Source organism: Pygocentrus nattereri, chromosome 2 (assembly GCF_015220715.1).
Source record: "Pygocentrus nattereri isolate fPygNat1 chromosome 2, fPygNat1.pri, whole genome shotgun sequence".
Taxonomy (NCBI): domain Eukaryota; kingdom Metazoa; phylum Chordata; class Actinopteri; order Characiformes; family Serrasalmidae; genus Pygocentrus; species Pygocentrus nattereri.
The window spans coordinates 33,883,483-33,902,799 of record NC_051212.1 but is presented as its reverse complement, the minus strand read 5'-3'; the positions used below and the strand labels follow the sequence as shown (position 1 = coordinate 33,902,799).

Here is a 19,317-nt window from a genome sequence, read left to right as displayed (position 1 = left end):
GTTTCATAATGGTGCCAGCTGTCTGAAAAAAATGTGATGAAACAACACAGATATTACAAATATGTGAGTAAACCTGAAATTGCATATTCTGTTAAGATCCATTATCTGTCTTTGATTTGTTGGTGTCAGAAGAGACATTCAGCAGCTGTTTTATTGACCAGACAATTACATTTCTTGTGTCTCTGTTGTCTAAATAAACAGGCGCCTAAGACCACAGTGATAAATCAGATCTCTACAATTATGCACATGTAATGAGCATTTGAGGAAATAAGATAATCACATTGAGGACTTTCAGCAGGAGCTTTTAGACTGTGTAATTATGCTGGTGCTGGTGGGTGAATGTAGGACAGAACTGGCTGTAGGGAGTGATGGATTGGGTGCTTCTGAATGCACCCAGCTTGGTATAGGTAATATGATATGCTGTCATTATCATGATAAATTCTGTCATGATGTGCTCTTTTGAGAATATTAGTATCATCAACTGCATGCACGAAAAAGACCAGTTAGAGAGAGCCTGTAAACATCAACCTATGCAACTACATAGTAACTACATACCAGCAACTACATGTAGCTGCATAGAAACAAGCAGCTGATTGAATGTCAACCTCATTATTGTTTGTTTTGGAAATGTCTCATGCGTTGTTTATTAACCTCAAAGCAATGAAATATTGAGATACATATTGTGCTTCATAATGTCTTCAGATGTTGTGATGTTATATTTTTGCCATATTGTCCATTCTTGTGTTCTGCTACTGTGTAGCAGAGACCCTCGTAAATGTCGAGCAAAGCTCACCTGCAGTGCAGCGTGTATTACTCTCAGAGGACAGCAGCTGATTGAGCACATTCATTTTCTTAGTGGCAGTGGCAGTGGTGTACATGTAGGGCAGTGTCCTCTAGAGTTCTGTGACCACACAGGAAATTACATACTGACTGATTGTTTTTTTTTTTTAATTAATGGACATGTATGTAACATGGCATAGACTGAACCACTTAGAGCAGGGGGTTCTTGTGGTCATACGAATAAAAAAATAATAATTCACCTTTTCTATATGTGGATTTCAAAACATTTAATGTAGATTACAATGCTAAAATGGCTCCTCTCTACAACCCCAGTATTGGTGGTGGTGGATTGGCAGAAACTGGCAGGAACTGGCATAAACTGCTGAATGCTGAGATGCTTAATCCCTCCTGGTAATCTGCGTTGAGTGACATTGGAAAATAATCTTCATATCTCAACGAAGCTTTTACATGTAGAGTCTATTTTTGCAGCAACATGGGGGAAAAACATCAATCTTCTTATTAGATTTAGATTAGCAGCTTTGCTAATCTAATGTGCAGACTTCCTGGGACATTCTGGTGGGCTACCCATTTAGTCACGGTTGGCGTTTTGTTTTTACTATGTTAGCTTTACATTTTTGCGTAAATCAGGTGATCTTTAGGGACGTTTTCTGTTTAATGTGTTTGGCTTTCTCGGACCAAGCATGGAAATGCAGTTCAAGTTTGCATTTATTACAACATACCTCCTATTACCTTGTAGTGAAATTCAGGAAGCTCACTTCGCTAAATAAACTAAAATTGAGTGTATATTATTACAATAAATGCAATAAACTCAATAGAAATAATACACAAAATACAATCTAACTAAAATGTTTAAGTGTTTGCACATTTTAACCATGAACTTTAAGACAGTTCTTCAGGTTACTTCATAAAATCCATCCATCCATCCATCCATCCATTTTCTAAGCTGCTTCTCCATCAGGGTCGCGGGGGTTGTGGGAGCCTATCCCAGTTGTCATTGGGCGGAAGGCAGGATACACCCTGGACAGGTCACCAGTCCATCGCAGGGCAGACAGACACAGACAGTCACTCACACCTAGGGGCAATGTAGCATGTCCAACTGGCCTGACTGCATGTCTTTGGACTGTGGGAGGAAACCGGAGAACCCGGAGGAAACCCACACAGACTTGGGGAGAACATGCAAACTCCACACAGAGAGGACCCTGATCACCCAGCCGGGGAATCGAACCAAGGCCCTCCTTGCTGCGAGGCGACAGCGCTACCCACCACGCCACCGTGCCACCCCACTTCATAAAATATTTAACAAAATGATATTTGGTTCAGAGATCAAATTCATGGTAGGGTCTTCATGTGGAGAAGAATTGCAGGCAGACAGAATTAAGGGTTCTGTGACGCATAGCAGTGGATACTTCAAAGTCTGGAGCTGTTTGTCCTACATTGGTGTCATTGAGCTTGTGGTCACTCATAGAATCATCAACTGAGAAACGTATAAAGACATTTTGGATGCAAACCTGCAGAAATCTGCAAAGCCATCTTCTGAAATAATACTTTGCTAAAAAAAAGTGGTGGAATGGTTTAAAATAAATAACCCAAATACTGTTTGTGGCCACAGTGTAAACAGTCACTCGATCATTACTTAATAATATACAGTTAGCGTAATCAATAATTTCTAAAAATATTTCGTGCAGCATACAGTAGACTTAGCAACATATATATGATCAATAAAAATAGGTTGACTCCAGATTCTTCTTCTTTTGTCTTTATGATCAGGAGGAATTTTCCTGGTTTAGGGTTATAGCCATATGTCTTAGAACAGAATTCTTCAAATCCAGTTCTTGAATCCAGTTTACAGTGCTGCATTTTGTAATCGCTGGCAGTTAAGTGAACCTTTGATGTGACTGATTTAAGACACTATGAAGTACACTGTGATTTTTTTTGGCTTAGTGTTGGAATTCTAGAGTGATCTGGGGGTCAACTACAACCTCCCACAATGCACTTATGATCAGCTGAATGTATGCCAGTCTATTCTTACTGAGCAATAGAAAGGACTGTTATATAAAATGGTGGCAGACTATCGAACTCTGTTGACATTAACACGTTTATTGCCTGCTTTTCACTATACAGGAAAAACCACTGGCAAGCCGGTCCAAGCCAAGAACCATTCAGGGACCTTTATTTTTAAGCGCTTAAGCAATTGAAGCAAATACTACTAGTCACAGTCTTTGTTATTGAAAATGCCTATACTGTATGTGTACAGAGATTACAAGTAGCTATTACTGCATACATGTATATGAATACTAAAGTAATGTTTTTGCTGCAGTCAGAATGACATTTTAGCTATTTTTAAACTTCTTTTCTTTAGAGATACTCTTCTGTCTTGAGTTGGGTGCCTGCCAACTGCCAGGATACATCTCAACTCTGCCAGTTTTATTAATATCTCTCTCTAATGAACCCTTCGAAACCACTGGCACATCTCCATGCTGTGGTGACACAGCATAAATGCAGACCGTCCACGTTTGATATTTAACTCTCTCTCGTGTGCATTAGTAGTGTACAGTCTCCCAGTCATAATACACATTGAGAATGGATGAGGAGGTACATCAGCACCTCGCTGTCTTCTTGTCTCCCATCTGTTTTTACTTTTTCTCTCTTATTTTGGCTTTGGGGTAAACTTTTGGTTCCTCTGCATCTTTACAGAATGGACTTAATGCTCTGCACCTGGCAGCCAAAGAAGGACATGTGGATCTGGTCCAGGAGCTGCTGGAGAGGGGGTCTTCTGTGGACGCTGCAACCAAGGTGGGGTCTTCTTGAGGGAAACTGAATTAAGTATAGAGGTTAGAGTGAGCAATGTTAGGGGAAAAATAAATAAATATGAATTAGGTCATATAGGACTGCACACAAATGCACCACCTTTCATTTATTTAATTTCAACAATTAACAGCTAATTATGATAACAAATTGTTATATTCAGAGTATGCACACTTTGCATTTGTTACAACTTCCATTATTTTCATGAGACTCGCTTTCAGTTTCTTGAAGAAATCTAGAGGGATATTTTTCCACTCTTCCAAAGTTCAGTCTTAGAAGTTGGTTGCATTTTCTGCTTCTCACAAAACACATTCCCAGACACACTCAATGATGAAAGCTTTAAGTGCTCATTATCATATAGCATAACTCACTTGTTACAGTTAGGTAAACAATATAGAATTAGTTTTTTACTCGGTTACCTTGCTACCTAGATGTCTTTCCATCACTCAAGACACACCAGGTATTTTCTCTTTTAGTGCTCAAAGTTGTTATTATTGGCTTTTATGATGGTGGTGTTTAGACTCATAACATAGTGATTTTGGGGCAAATGCTTAAATACCACCAGAAATAGACAACAAATGTATGTTGGATTTTTCATAGTTAAATAATAATTTGAAGTTAAAACAAATAATTTTTTTTTTGCAGTGTAAACATTTATGGACACAGAAATCTTCAGGGTACTCTGATGTAACTTCAGAGAAATTCCCAAGTAGTGTAATTGTCTAAGTAATCGTCCCAACAGCAGGAGGTCATGAGTCCATAAATGGCAGCCATAAATAGGTAATAATAGGTAATAAATAAATAGGTTTAATAGGTAAATTTAATGGTCGTATTATGAGTCTATATATTCTCTTAAATAGTCACTGTATATTTATTACAGCTAGATTTTGAAAACAGTGTTTTTTCATTATCTGACAGAAGTAAATTAGCTTTTTCAGTTGCATTTATTACAAATGACATATTATTAAAGTAAAGCATTATGTATTAAAATGAGCACATTTATGAAAAAAATATTGTACATTTCCCTATTGTATGGGAACCTACTGTAGGTTTGGTGGCATTTCTAAAAAGGACTTAAGACTGCCGCTCACATGCTTTTTATGTTATTCTAGCCAAGTGTAACCTTTTCCATGTAGTAAATGTAGGTCACCACCCCTAAACCTAATACTCATGTCACATGACCACTAATCTATCACTGCTGTAGAATGTAAGGGCTGGAAAGGCATGTTGGTTGGTCGGTTATTGAGAAATGATCTCTAGCACAGAGCTTTACACCCCTCATGTTTGCGAGGCTTTAGAGGAGGGCTGTCACTATCAGTGTAAATAGTGTTCAGGTAATTTCCTGATTGTTTTGATAATTCATTGAGGAATCTGAGCTTTAAAAAAAGCCTAAATGATAATGGATTTTTTTTGAACAGTTGAACAATTCAGCAATAATAAACTATGCATAGCTTGTCTAAAGCTCAGCCTACACTAGACCACTTGTCAAAAATCATAACACATTTTGAAAATGGGGAGCATCACACACATAACAGCATTTTTAACAGAATTTCGGTTGTTTTCTTGTGTGGACATGCACAAGGCAAAAAGGGCACATGCGTTTTGGCAATGAAAAGCACTCAAAATCCCAGCTCTCCCCACTGTTATCAGTGCATGCATGTCCCTCTTCATAAGTTTTCTGTCTTCTAGCTCTCTAATCAGTTGTTAAATCACTTGTTTAGTTACATTGCTGACCAACTGACACTACAGAACTCCCCAAAATTGACTTGTTTCCCCTTCACACTACCAGATCATTCGTGCCATCAGTTGCTTCTAAGAGAAGGATTGTGAACATTTGTCAGAAAGAGCAAATCAGGATTAAAACCGGGCTGAAGATTGTGTAGTATAAGCCCAGCTTAAGAGTCCACAATATATTTATTGGGAAAAGACAAACTAGGCTTTTAAAAAGTCTTAGTTTAAAACAACTTACAAGTTTACTACTGTGTGGCATATATATATATATATATATATATATATATATATATATATATATATATATATATATATATATATATATATATATATATATTTAATAATGTACATTATTATTATGAAAGCTTCATGCTAATCAGCGATATATTCATAGAGGAGGTAAACTTGTAAAACTTGTACTGATTTTTCTTTAATGTGTTGAGTTGCTGAGTGGTGTTGCTGAGTGGTGGTCACGGCCCTGAAAAGGAATTTTCAACATTGTTAAGATGTAAACAGTCATTCAAAAAACAGAGTGTTTTGATGGGAAGTGCTCTCTTCTAGAAACACTTACTGATCCAGAAGTCTACACAGTGGTGATGATAGTTACCAGATGTCTAAAGAATTTAATGTCTCCAAAAGATCCCTCAAACGGAAAGGTTACGAAATACTCTGTGTGAGGCCTGAAACATTGTTTTACAAAGGGGAAAGTTTTGAAGGAAAGTTTTGGCCTAAAATATGTATATTATAAATCATGGTGGAAAGGTAACGTACGGTAAAATAATCCCTACGGAAAACATATTTTTTCCAGTTTACCAATATTTTACCATCATTAACTTTACATAAAAAAACTCAGAAAACACTTGTAGGTTCACTGGTGGTTTGGGATAGTAAATAAAGATACAATCTTGAAAACAAAGGGTATTTAAAGGTGTGTTCTGACATTACCCGTTGTCTCGTGCTTAAAAGGTAGGTGGTGGGGGTGAGTTAACACTTTTTATTTTCATGTAGGTAAACATGAGACAGTGGTAGACAGTTGTGGGAATGCAAAAGACTGAAACAAAAACATCTCCATCTCCATTTTTGTCCCTTTTTCATATGTAATTTTTAAACACCAGCTGACTTCCATTATAGGTTAAGAATGTTTTTTCCTAGTCCTTTAAAGTTACCATGTTAGAGAAGCAAAGTTTTGTTCTGGCAGTGGTGCTAATTAATACTAAATAAAAACTTTCTTTTGGAGATTGTGTTAGTCTTTGTGTCAAGTGTTGTACAGCACTGAGTGTTTGAATAGTGCCAAAACTAGCTTTCTCGATATTGGGTGGTCAGCTGTAGATGTGGGGAGCCAGCAGAAAAGTTGACAGTGTTTCAAATTGGATGTGTTTAAAAACACAAAGCACATTGTGCAGGCCAGAGGAGCACTTTTCAGTTACAGGACATCTTGCTTCGACAATGAAAGGAAGCATGAAAAGGAAAAACCAAATTTTGGTCCCTGCAACCTCCACAGGTTGTGCATTTCTAACAAAAAATGGGTTCTTCTGTGGCATTACTCAAAAGAACCCTGTTAGTGCCTTTTTATTACATAGTCCTGCACATAAACCACAACTGTTGTTTAAACCATCAACTGCAAATTTGCTTGTCTCATTAAAAGTGCATCTCTCACTCACACACACACACACACACACACACACACACACACACACACACACATTTAATTAAAGCTGTAATTGGATAATCCAGCCTCTCTAAACAATAATTCATCCCCATTCCTACTTGCCTTTGGTTTTTGATTATTATGAGGCTGTCTAATGATGCTCCTCTTCCCCACACTTATCATTACCATGCCCTGTCTGTGGGTGCCTGCTGTTGTGCCTGCTTCTGGAACAGTCAGCTTTAAATCACTGATGTTCATTATAAGAGCAAGAGGCTGGGTCACAGGTTGTTCATTATGTGTTGGAGATTATCATGCAGTGATGAAATGCAGTTCACAGGTCATTTGACCTCATTTACTGAAGTTCTTAAGGATGGATTTTTTCTTAAAACCCATTTACACAGTTTTCTGACATTTCACCAATGCTTTCTTATTTGGGATTTGTTCTTAGGTAAGAACAGAATCTACACACATTTTTTCTTAGGACCTTCCTCAAACAGATATTAAAAAAACCTACAAAGACATTGGTGAATGAGGCCCAGTGTCTTTCTGCTGTTTGCAGTGACTTTTATTGTACACCAGACAAAAGTGTGGACACTCATATTCAGGAAGGGTTTTTCTTTATTTTTAGCCTACTATTTTACTCATGAAGTCATCAAACTATACATCCATCCATTGTTATACATCCATTTTTGCCATGATTATATATATAAATGATCTTAGTTCAGGTTCTTTTTCCTTGGTCATCTTTATACACTCTTGGTATACTTTCAAGCAGCTTCATGAGGAGCGCCTGAAGATGCATTTTCCAATGGGCTTAAAGACATCCAGGCTGAATATACTGAAAATGATGTTCGGTTGTTTGTTACACAGGCCAACAATTTGGGGATTTTATGTTTTATCATGACTGTAAAATGTGACAGTTTTGCTTGTATTTGCATATTCCTTTAACTAAGGGTGCATTTATATTTGTAGTTTGGTTCTTTTGATCCAGACCACAGAAGAAAAAAATACATTGTTCCATTTTAGTTCTGGATAACACAGCATTTTACATTTTACTAAAGATGTTAACAAACTGGGGAGTTCTGATGTATATGATGGCCTGTTTAGATGTGTTTGGTCCGTGTTGCATTCATATTTACAGCAAGCCTTTCAGTAGTGTAAGTTAATGTAAGGGCATTTTATTTGAAATAAATCTAGGCCATTTCTGTTGGTCCATTCATCATGAAATGCTCACAGTGTGTTTTCAAATGGTGCAGAAAATGGAGTTGCAAGGTTTCGATATGACAGTAATATGTTTTCTTCTAATTCAGCAGTTCAGTATTTTTTTACAGCGATTTTGTGTCTAGCAGCATAAATGGGAACGTACATATTAGCTGTTCAGAGATAACAGAATTAGGACCTTGAAGTGCTTGTAATCAGCTATGATTAAGCAGCTAATAAAGTTGAATGATAGAGCTCAGCATAAGGTGGTGTGCAACTAAAAGCAGTGCAGTATATTCAGATTTTGATTACTGTAACTATAGTTCTGTTGAGAGGACAATGAAAAAATAGTGAAATTTGTGATCATACTGAGTTAAATTATCTACCCTAGCATGACAACTGATACTGCACTGAAGAAAGTGTAATATTGAAATGATCTGACTCAAATTTGTACATCAGTGAAATTATTGGCAAGGTTTATCACAATTTTAAATGTTTCTCTGGATTGTCTTAGCTTTAAAAACTTTTAGTGATTGATTCATGTGTATTTGACCCACAGAAAGGAAACACAGCTCTCCACATCGCCTCCCTAGCAGGTCAAGGAGACGTGGTTAAGATCCTGGTCAAAAATGGAGCGGATATCAATGCACAGTCACAAGTGAGTAACATGTCATACATGCCCAATTTATTAGCACCTTTTTGATGTTTGCTTTCACAATTTATTGACATTTTTGTTCAATTTTGCTGCAGTTAACTTGTTTTGAATTTTTTTTGTTACAGAATGGGTTCACTCCTTTATACATGGCTGCCCAAGAGAACCATCTGGATGTGGTACGCTATCTACTGGAGAATGGAGGAAACCAGAGTACAGCAACAGAGGTAAGAGACAAGAAGAAAGAAGTTACTCAGAGTAAAAATTTGTAATGTGCATCACATGCTGTGCCAGAAATGGATTTTTTTTTCTACAAATAATTTGTAAGAAGACAGAAAGCTACGTAACAGAAATTAAGAAACGTTAGATGTCTCCAGAAAGATAAACAGAACTGTAGATTTTAAAATGTGTGAGCACACTATTTAGCAGCAAGAATACTGAGAAAGTAAAATTAATATTCAAAACGGGTCATCATAACTCAAGACAGATAACTTGTTAAATTTAACATTTAATAACTTCTGGTTTCCAAAATACTTGACATATTCACATTACATTCAATGCAGTCGGCAGCGTCATACAGTTTAGTCATTTTAATGCAAATGGAGCATTAGGAGTCTTGCCCAAGGACTGTTATATACTGTATAAGTTATTATTGTATATAACATGTCAAAAACTGTTCACATTACAAACATGCCAGTAGTGCATATTAAAACATAGACATCAGTAAATAACACTTTGATTTGTCTCTGCTTGTAGGATGGCTTCACTCCTTTGGCCATTGCTCTGCAGCAGGGCCATAATCAGGTGGTGTCCATCCTTCTGGAGAACGACACCAAGGGCAAAGTGCGGCTGCCTGCCCTGCACATTGCTGCCCGCAAGGATGATACCAAGTCGGCTGCTCTGCTGCTGCAGAATGACCATAATGCAGACGTCCAGTCCAAGGTACATGTGATGGCATGGGGAAAAGGGGGAAAGGAATGTGGCTTATCCAGTATGTGCAAAAACTTGTTTTGGTGGATGGTGGGAAAGTGGTATGGAAAGCATGGGCGCCTGATTTTATGTGGAAGTGGTGGAGCAAAGTTGGAGAGGGACCGGGGCATAGACAGAGTTGGAAGTGGGTGGTGGCTAAAGTCCCAGGGGAATGGGCTTAGATTTAGGCTTATACTTAGATGTATAAATAATCCTAAAAAATAAATAGCTCATTTATGCTAAAACGCACACTGCATTTACTAGATAGCTAGCGTATCTAGCTAGCTAACTGTTTTGCTGCCAGTTGCAAGATACTGAAATTGTTTATGGCCAAAACGATGCAGATTTGCCAAACTAAATTGAAACCATGTTTATGTTTTTCTCTGTATTTTGGGTGCTGTGTTCTCGATTCTACCCTTCAGTGTTATGTTATAAATTCCTGATGGCTTGCTTGTGCAGTGTGTATGAATCAAATCTCACAACAGAGAGCTTCTTCACCGCTCTCATTGTCTATTGTTAGTTTTGTTTTTGGATAGGTTGATAAAATTACATGAAGTGTATCGTTTTCTTTGTTTATGTTTACTCATCCCTTAATACAATATGAGGTGCAGGTGCTCCACTTACTCCATTGTTCAGGCGCCTATGATGGGATGAATACAAATATGCATGTTTGGAAATGATGTCATATTAGGCCTCTAACCAACTGTCAGGTGCTTCCACAGCATTGTGTCCCTTTGTCCTTTAAACCTGTCATGTGGTTTTTGGTGGGAATGATCAAGTGCTACAGTGTTTTCATCACCTTCCATTGTGAATTCTAAGTCTGATCTTGTATTGTTCCTTCGAGCTTGTCTCTCTCTTTTTCTCTCTTCTCCAGTCTCAGTGTGCCTGTGTCCTGTGTCTCCATCCTGATGTTATACGGGTTTCTGTCTTTTTCTCTATCAATCCATTCTTCTATTGTACCTTTTGTGCCTTACTTGTGTTTGAACCCTTTGCTGTTGAGTAACTGGACGTCAGTATGTGTGCTCAGCATGGAGCTGTATGAAATCCAACCTTTTGCAGCAAAAAGAATGTGTGTGTGTTTGTGTGTGTGGAAGTGGTGGTTTAGATGGACTCATTTTTCTTTGGAAATGACCAGTGACAAGTGAATATAGGACCATAGGTCATAGAGAATTAAATCATTAATGCTTAATGTTCTATTTAAAGGTCAATGGCTCTTGTAATGGCTGAATCTGTCTAATATAAGCCAGTTGTTTGTTTATTCATTAGTTCTCATTAAAGCAAAAGCTTCTCTTGCAACGATCTACATCCCTAATAGCCCTCCAGCTAACATGGGCTTCATTGTCCATTTCTGTTTATATAGATCACTGTTTTTAACCTTAAAGCTTTAATTTGATCGATTGATTCAACTCACTCAGTTAAAAAGAATCCATGAAAATTAACCTTCTTGGTGTATTGACATCAAATAGAGGTTTGCTGGACATTAATGCATATTTCAAGTTCTCTTACAGTCTGTTACAGTTTTATGCAAAAGTTTGGGCATCCCAGTTACGTTACACCAAATAAGTTACACATCCTCAACAGAGATGACACTTCTGCACATTCTAATGACTGTTTATTTGCTGAATTTAACATATTGGAAAAAATTTAACTAAAACACAAAATGTAACCTGTGCAAAAGTTATGACACATTTTATATTGGCTTTTTTTTTTGGTCTAATATGTTAAATTCACCAAATAAATAGACATTCTGCACTACATTTCACAGAAAAATGCCATATTGTTAACTTATTTTCAACAAAATCTTCAAACTTATACACATAACTGTACATTTTAGGGAATTTTAGGGAATTTTTACAACATAATTATACACACATAAGTGCACCTCCTTCTGTCTACACACACTGGTCATTTTATCAGGTCGATTTGCCTTATGTCGTTCTACAATTACAGGAAAACAGTCCATCTGTTTCTCTGTATACTTTGTTAGTCCCCTTTCACTCTGTTCTTCAATGGTCATGACTCCTGTAAGACCACAGAGCAGGTATTATTTGGCTAGTGGAGAACTACAGAGCACTACACAGCACTGCAGTGACACTGACAGTTTGTGCTGGTCATGCTATAGTCTTTCATCAGTGGTCACATTATGCTGCCCACAGGATGCAGTTGTTTGGTGGACTCTTTTCAGTCCAGCAGTGACACTGAAGTTTTTTAAAAATGGAAGTTTGTTTAAAAAGAATATCCATTTATTAGTGAACTTAAAATCTGTGAAATACAGTTGATTCATTTAATTTTAAAACTACTATAGATACAAAAGCCTACTGCTTAAAATAGTCATTGATGCAATACTTATATAGTATTTTATCTATAAAGTATTAAAAAGTAAGAAGCTCTCCAGAGAAAAATGAGAAGTCATCTAACATCTCTATGCATGCAAAATGTGAATAGACATGCATGTATGCGTGAAGGATGAGCAAAACATAACAAAACTGTTTCCCCTATGTATTTTCTGCTCCAGATGATGGTCAATAGGACTACTGAGGTAGAGATATTTTCTAGTTACATTTCTTAAGCATCAGTTTATTTCCTTTTTTCTTACACATTTATTACCCACTTTGTGGCATTGCATGTGAGAATCTTTTTGTTATTTGAAACATTTTTGTGATTTTTTTTTTTATTCTTATTATTTGCATGGCTGACTGTCTCACTTAAGTATCAAAACTATTTTAATGTATTGGGTTGTAATTTCCATTCATATTATCAGTGTTACTTTTTAATTGTGCTTGCCTTAAACTGCCATATTTCCCTGCTTAAATGATGCCTTGGTTGATTATGAGGGTTTGCTTGCCCGAATGGTAATATTACAAACTGACATGGGATGGAAAATCCAATAAACCAGACAGTCTGCATTCTCCTAACATCTGTAATCCTCTCCGTCATGGATTAGGATTCCACAGTGCTTGTGTACAGTTGGTCTGAAACTTACATAACCGACCATCAGGACTATACTTTCCAGTGCACAGCTGTTCACCGCCAACATGGTTAAATATAAGGAAAAATAGCATCCAATCACATTTTTGTTGCTACACTCTTAAAATGTAAAGGTTCTAAAAGCTCTTTGTATAGTTTCTATCAAAAATCCTTTCAATCTTATAGAACCTTTAGATTGTGTGAAGAACCTTTAGATTGTGTGTTGAATGATTCTTTGTAGAAACAAAATAGCATTGTGACAAATTTTTGAACATCTGTAAAAGTTGTTGGAATGAGTGAATTTTCAGTCAACTGCAGGGAAGGAAATAGCATAAATAAATAAAGTCGAAAATAAATATGTTACATTAAGCCTGGCTTATCGCCAGACTTTTATAGCATGGGTTCAGTAGCACAAAAGTGTATCAGCTCATGGAGCAAATGGGTAGGTTTAAAGGTTGGATAAGTAACAGAAGCTTCCTCTTCAGATGAGCTAATTAGCTAACACTAAAGTTAACTGCTTCAACACTGCTGGAGACTCGTTGGCTTGTATGTGAGTTATTTTTTCCGCAATGGATGATGTGCCAACATGTTAGTTTATCAGAGAAATATATTTTGACTGTTTTTGGACTAAGTCAAGTTAGCCTCGGTAGTAAAAAACACACTCTAGAGTTGACTACGTCATCCAAGTCTTCTTAGTCACATCTGTAGCAACATGTCCCTGACTACATGCTCACACTGAGGCCCTCGTACCAAAGTATAATATACTTATTTACTCCCAAATGCAAGCAATACTGACATATTTTACAGTCCTGTTATATAATAAATAGCCATTTCAATGAATTCTTAGCCTATACATTTTCTCCATTGACCTGTGATGGAATGTAAAGAGTGCCCAAATAGTGATTTTACTATTGGAATACTGGCACTCGAGTACCTGTGCACATCAAGACAGTTCTTCTGTGGCATCACATGGAACCTTTAGTTTTAAGAGTGTGGAATTAGGTTTCAACATGAGTTTGTTTTCTCAGCCAAGTACACAAAACTGGTAGCTTGACAGTTTCTTTTGTTTAGACTGTACGTTTATTTTGCTTGCTGACTTGATTGAAAGGCATATCAAACAGTTAGAATTATAACTTTAAGCAGTAGCATTGAGAATAATCAGCATTGGGTAATCTGTCTGTAGATGTTACATAAGCATGCCTGTTGAATAACTTGAGAATAATCTGTTTTAGTCTGCAATTAAGCATTTAAAGCAAATAAATCATTCCGTGTGAACATCCATACATCCAACAAAAATGAAATAATATCATCTCATCAAGTGTATCTTTCAAATGTTTCCTTTCTGTTTTGCTGAAAAATCTGTTCTACATCAAGGCAGGATGTATGAATGTTTATATATATATATATATATATATATATATATATATATATTAAAATCACAGTAATAGTAATTGGTACATATGGAAATGTGGTAAAGTAATCAATGATAACTGTATGAATGTGTTGAATTGGTTAAAATTGTAGGCCTGTGTTTTGACTTAATTTAATTGATTACATTTTTTGCATGGTAGTAAAAACAGCTATGAACAAGACCCTAAAGCATTTTGGCTGTAGTAATCAGCATATTTTCAGATAATGCACTGCACAGCATGATGCACCACTTGTTTTGTTTTGCACCAGCTTTGAATGTGTATCACATAGTCAATGTTTCCTTCACATTTTTGTAAATGATGTTTTCACATTAAATCGGACCGTGACTTTCAGAATGGAAAGGTAAGGCAAGAATTTCACGTACTTCAAATTGCTCAGCCAATCTCTACTTTCTCATGTTCCTACCTATATATTCCTAACATAATTTGGTTACTGATAAGAGCTATAGTGCAATAATGCTCATTTTATTTCATTTCTTGAATATTTCTTCATTCTTTTGGGGTTCTTTCTTTCTTCTTCCTTTCTGTTTTTCTTTCCTACCCTCTGCAGTATATTTACTAAAAATGTACTCTGTTACTGCTTATGTACTCTGTGTTTGTTCTGTTTCATGGGCATACATTTTTGTACTTTGATTTGATTTGGGATTATATCTTCAGTTTGCATGCCTGTGTCTGGGATCTGGTCTCTGATACTTCCTGTGAATGTGTGCCCTGAATTTCATATGGGGTTTCCTTAAGGCTCTGGTTTATTTTCTTAAATATTCTCCATGTTTATTCTCCATTTAAATGAGAATTTTGATGAATACCCTCCCTGACAATTAATTTCTATTTTAGAATTTCATCTTCTTACATGTGTGATTGCTGCATGCCAGTACATTGGATATAGATTGGTCAGGGATGTGTTTTTCAGCATTGGTGGTAGTCAACTTTGTCAGTAAGTGCAGATCTAAAATTTGGCTTTAAAGGTATCTTCAAGTAGTTTTCAAACTAATCTCCATCTGCAGCATCTGTAGCGGGACATATTGATTCCCTGTGCTTTTAAAAGAGCAAAAGCCATTGGGCATTTGCTGAAATCTGACAATGAATGCTTATATAAACCATTAATTTTTTTATAATAATAATTTATCTGAATGAATTAAGCTGTTGATCTACACAGTTAGTTATCCATAGGGAAAAACAGTTACCAGTGTAGTAGTCTTGGTGTAGTAGTGGTGTATACCAGTTATATATCTGCTTTTTACTGTGCTGCTCAGCAGTTTGACAGTTATATAAAACTCTAAAAAAGAGTAGTTTCAATATATTGATTGAAATATTGAAATATTCTCTCATCCCAAACCTGTATTGTTATTGCACTGCACTGAAAATTCACATTTCATCGAAATTTAGAGCATACAGGCACCTACAGTGTTCATTTATTTAATTTCCAGTCAAAACAGTCTTTGACCACAACTTATTCATTTCATAGCACCTAGAAAAAGCAGGAAATGTGTACTTAACAGAAAATTGCAACAAAGCCACAATCAAATGTAACATCACATTTACAGTATATAGTACGTCTATTTAGTTGCTTATAATTGCTTTCATTTTTTCAAAGAACTCTGCAGAAATATTTTTCCCCACCTCTGTAGTTCAGTCTTAGAAGTTGGTTGGATTTTCTCCTGCTCACAATCTAAGTACTCCCAGTTACAATTGTAGACTTCCATAAATCCTTACTCCATATCTCAAATGTCCAGTTTTAGTATTGTAGTACAAATCTTTTTTTCTGACTTTCCCCTTCCTTATGCAAGTGGATTATCTTATAGCTCTTCATGAAAAAACATTCTGAAAATGAATGACCTTGTGCTGCTGTGACTGGAAAATGAATAAATTAAGAGCGGTCTCTGATTATGCACATGACTGTATTTCAAACGTTTATTCACAGAATTCAGCAGCTGCCCTTTGGCTTCAATTATAAGTGTTTTGCGGCAGAAGGTACTGAGCAATGTCAAAATGATTGTTTTTCGAAATTATCAGTATGCTGAAGGTATGGCAGCTGGAGATCAGGTTGAGAATTCTAGAGTATTCCTTTAAACTAATATCTCCAGAATGGCCTTTGAGGTCAGGTGAGTTGCTTTTAGACCTGCGCTTGCTGACGGTGTGGCTGTGGAGTTTTCAGCAGCTGTGTTTTATAGTGATGAGTGAACTGCTTTGTTTCTGTTTCCTCTGTTCTGCTCCTGTGTTGCAGAGTGGCTTCACTCCACTGCACATTGCAGCTCATTATGGAAATGTGAATGTAGCGACGCTGCTCCTAAACCGAGGAGCCGCCGTGGACTTCACTGCCAGGGTGTGTACACAGACACACACATTCTCTGACTAACACTGTACAAAATGTCACAGACTTTAGAAATCCTGCCTGTTCAGCACGACAGACCGCTGAAGTCTGCAAATTTAGAAGGATATTTTTGGGGTGTTTCTCTCTCTCTCTCTCTCTCTCTATAGATTTTGCTTTTTATCTGTTCTCTCTCTCTCTCTATTGATTTGCTTTTTCTCTCTTTTTTTTCTCCCTCTGTTGCTTTTCCTGGTCTCTCTATCTATTGCTTTTTTACTTTTTCTCTTCCTTTTTCTCTTGCTTTGCTTTTTCTGATCTCTCTCTCTCTCTCTTGCTGTCCCTCTCTTGCTTTTGTGCTTTTAACTTTTTCTCTGTTCTCTGTAATGTTTTTTGCTTTCTCTCTTTTTCTTTTTTGCTCTTTCTCTCTTGTTTTATTGTTTTTTCTCTCTATTGCTTTTTTCCTGTTTTCTCTGTCTTTCTTTTTTCTCTCTGTCACTATTGCAGTTTTGTTGCTTTTTCTTTTTTTCTCTCTTTCTTTCTTGCTTTTTTCTTTTTCTCTCACTTGCTTTTTTCGTTTTCTCTCTCTATTGCTCTCTTTCTCGCTCTCTCTCCAATCAGGTGTTAAAAGTACTCCTGATGAATCTGTACCTAAGTTATGACAGGAACCTTATTTGAAGTGAGGATCAAATTTACTGTCATATTAAGGTTACTTATTGTGCATGTTTGGTTGTTTTCAGTAGTGGTGTGATACAAATTACTATAGTATAATACTGCTGTTAAGTAAGAAATCAGAAGTGCTACTGTAATATAAGAGTCTCACACTACAGTACATTTACATTCTGTTGCTTATTATCTGCCGAAACACATAGTTAAATATTGTAAATATAAAGCCTGTTTTGAATGTGCAAAAGCATCTCATTTTTTTTAGATAAAAACATAAATCTACTTTTTTACGTTGATCCATGTACTTCACAGCTCCTTTTTGCTTCAGCAAAGATATAAAAATGAGGTGATGTGAACAAAGTGTGAACTTCATTGGCGTAAACAAAAGTAATGTAAATATGTAAATTGTCATTTTATTAATATGCAGTATACCATATCATCATACCTAGCACATTCCAAGTATTTGAATATTGGAACAGAATTAAATCATGCCACAAGTATCATGATGATGTGATATTATGGTATATATAGCGATTCCCACCCCTATTTTTCATTTATATTTAATAGTTTGTAATTGTATATTATGTAAGTTTATTATATAGATTATGGCCTGTGAAATATGTTTATGGGGTTTGTAATGGTCTCTGGACATGTATTATATATATATATATATATATATATATATATATATATATATATATATGTAGACAATACTCTTTTTTGAATTTTGGTCTTTATATGATTATAAAGGTTTATGAATATTTAGCTTTACTTTGCATAGCTTACATTTTGATTCTTCCATGTTTCATGCTGTTTGCAGAATGGAATCACACCACTACACGTGGCATCTAAGAGGGGTAATACGAACATGGTCCGTCTGCTGCTGGACAGAGGGGCACAGATTGATGCCAAAACAAGGGTGAGTTGTCTCAGCAGGGCTGTATTTAATTAGACTGGTATCTTCTTCTCACTATGAAAGCAGACTCTTATTCACACATTATATCACACATAGATTTGTTTTTCACAATGTGCATTAGGATAAAAATGGTGAAAACATGCTTTTTTGCATGCTTATGTGAATGCAGTGCAGTGTTTGTAAGTATTTTGATAGTGACAGTGAAGTCTTTTTGGTGGTTCAGGATTTAAATAAAGCAATGGCTGTGAAGTTAATGTAGAATGTGTTAAATTTGAGGATATGTACATCCATATTACATGAATAATGTGGAATTACAGCTCATTTATAGGTAAACCTTTTAATTTAGTACTATGTGTAAAAACTGGGATCTCCTTAGGTGTTCCTTGATCAGCTGTGGATTGTTGCATCATTAGTTCTTACATAAGAGTGTTGACCATAAGTATACAGATAATTAGAAATTTTTGCATCTGGAAATTAGAATTTTTTGCATCTGGAGTCTTTTGTTGTTTCTCAGTATAAGGACCAGGGAATGGTCAGATTCTGTTAAAGCAGATAATCATGAGGCTGAAAACAGCATAAATTTATTATCATGCTAGATGTTGGAGTATCTAAGTAGTGTATGCCTGAAGGATACTCTCAATACTCTCAAAACTCTGTAGGATGTAGGCACAGATGTGTCAGAGACAACCCGCACGAATCACAAAAGCAGAAAGGTTTGCTAAAAGATGCATATAAACTGTAAGTGAATAAATGTTTATGGACAAATTGAGCAAACATTGCACATAGTCAAGGTGAGACTGAATACAGATATCCCTCCAAAAAGGCAGGATCTCACACTGCTGCATTACAGGCGTGGCAGAGTATCAGCAATTTAGATATTTACCATATTGTGATGTCTTATATAAATTAAAAAAAAACAAAACAAATGAAAGCTGACATTGTGCTCTTCAACCTCTTAGTCATTGGTTCACTGCAAATGTTGAACTACATGGACATTTGAAATATTTAGAAGGAGAGAAAGGGAAAACCGCTGTACTTGCTATGTAATAAGGTTGCACATATAACCTTTGTTAATTTTTATGATATTGGCCTTTGCAAATGAGTGTTTCAGTGGGTATAAATGAAGGTATTCATGTAATTGGTCAAGATAATGCAATCTTTACTTTTAACTTGATCTTTAAAGAAGTTGCATTATTGATTCACCAATACATTTTTAATACTATATTG

At 36.1% G+C, this 19,317-nt stretch overlaps 1 protein-coding gene across 11 annotated transcripts in view; it reads left to right on the top strand.

Moving 5' to 3' along the window:
* Positions 1 to 19,317, top strand: part of ank2b (ankyrin 2b, neuronal) — a 124,513-nt gene that overhangs the window by 32,201 nt on the left and 72,995 nt on the right. For 4 of the 11 annotated variants that reach the window (XM_037535258.1, XM_037535263.1, XM_037535259.1 and 1 more), the window contains exons 3-10: positions 3,496 to 3,594; positions 8,745 to 8,843; positions 8,966 to 9,064; positions 9,594 to 9,779; positions 12,322 to 12,345; positions 14,538 to 14,546; positions 16,428 to 16,526; positions 17,995 to 18,093. In XM_037535258.1, coding sequence (XP_037391155.1) covers positions 3,496 to 3,594; positions 8,745 to 8,843; positions 8,966 to 9,064; positions 9,594 to 9,779; positions 12,322 to 12,345; positions 14,538 to 14,546; positions 16,428 to 16,526; positions 17,995 to 18,093 — 714 coding nt within the window. The remainder of the gene's footprint in view (positions 1 to 3,495; positions 3,595 to 8,744; positions 8,844 to 8,965; positions 9,065 to 9,593; positions 9,780 to 12,321; positions 12,346 to 14,537; positions 14,547 to 16,427; positions 16,527 to 17,994; positions 18,094 to 19,317) is intronic. The other 7 variants (XM_037535277.1, XM_037535269.1, XM_037535265.1 and 4 more) reach the window with 2 other exon arrangements.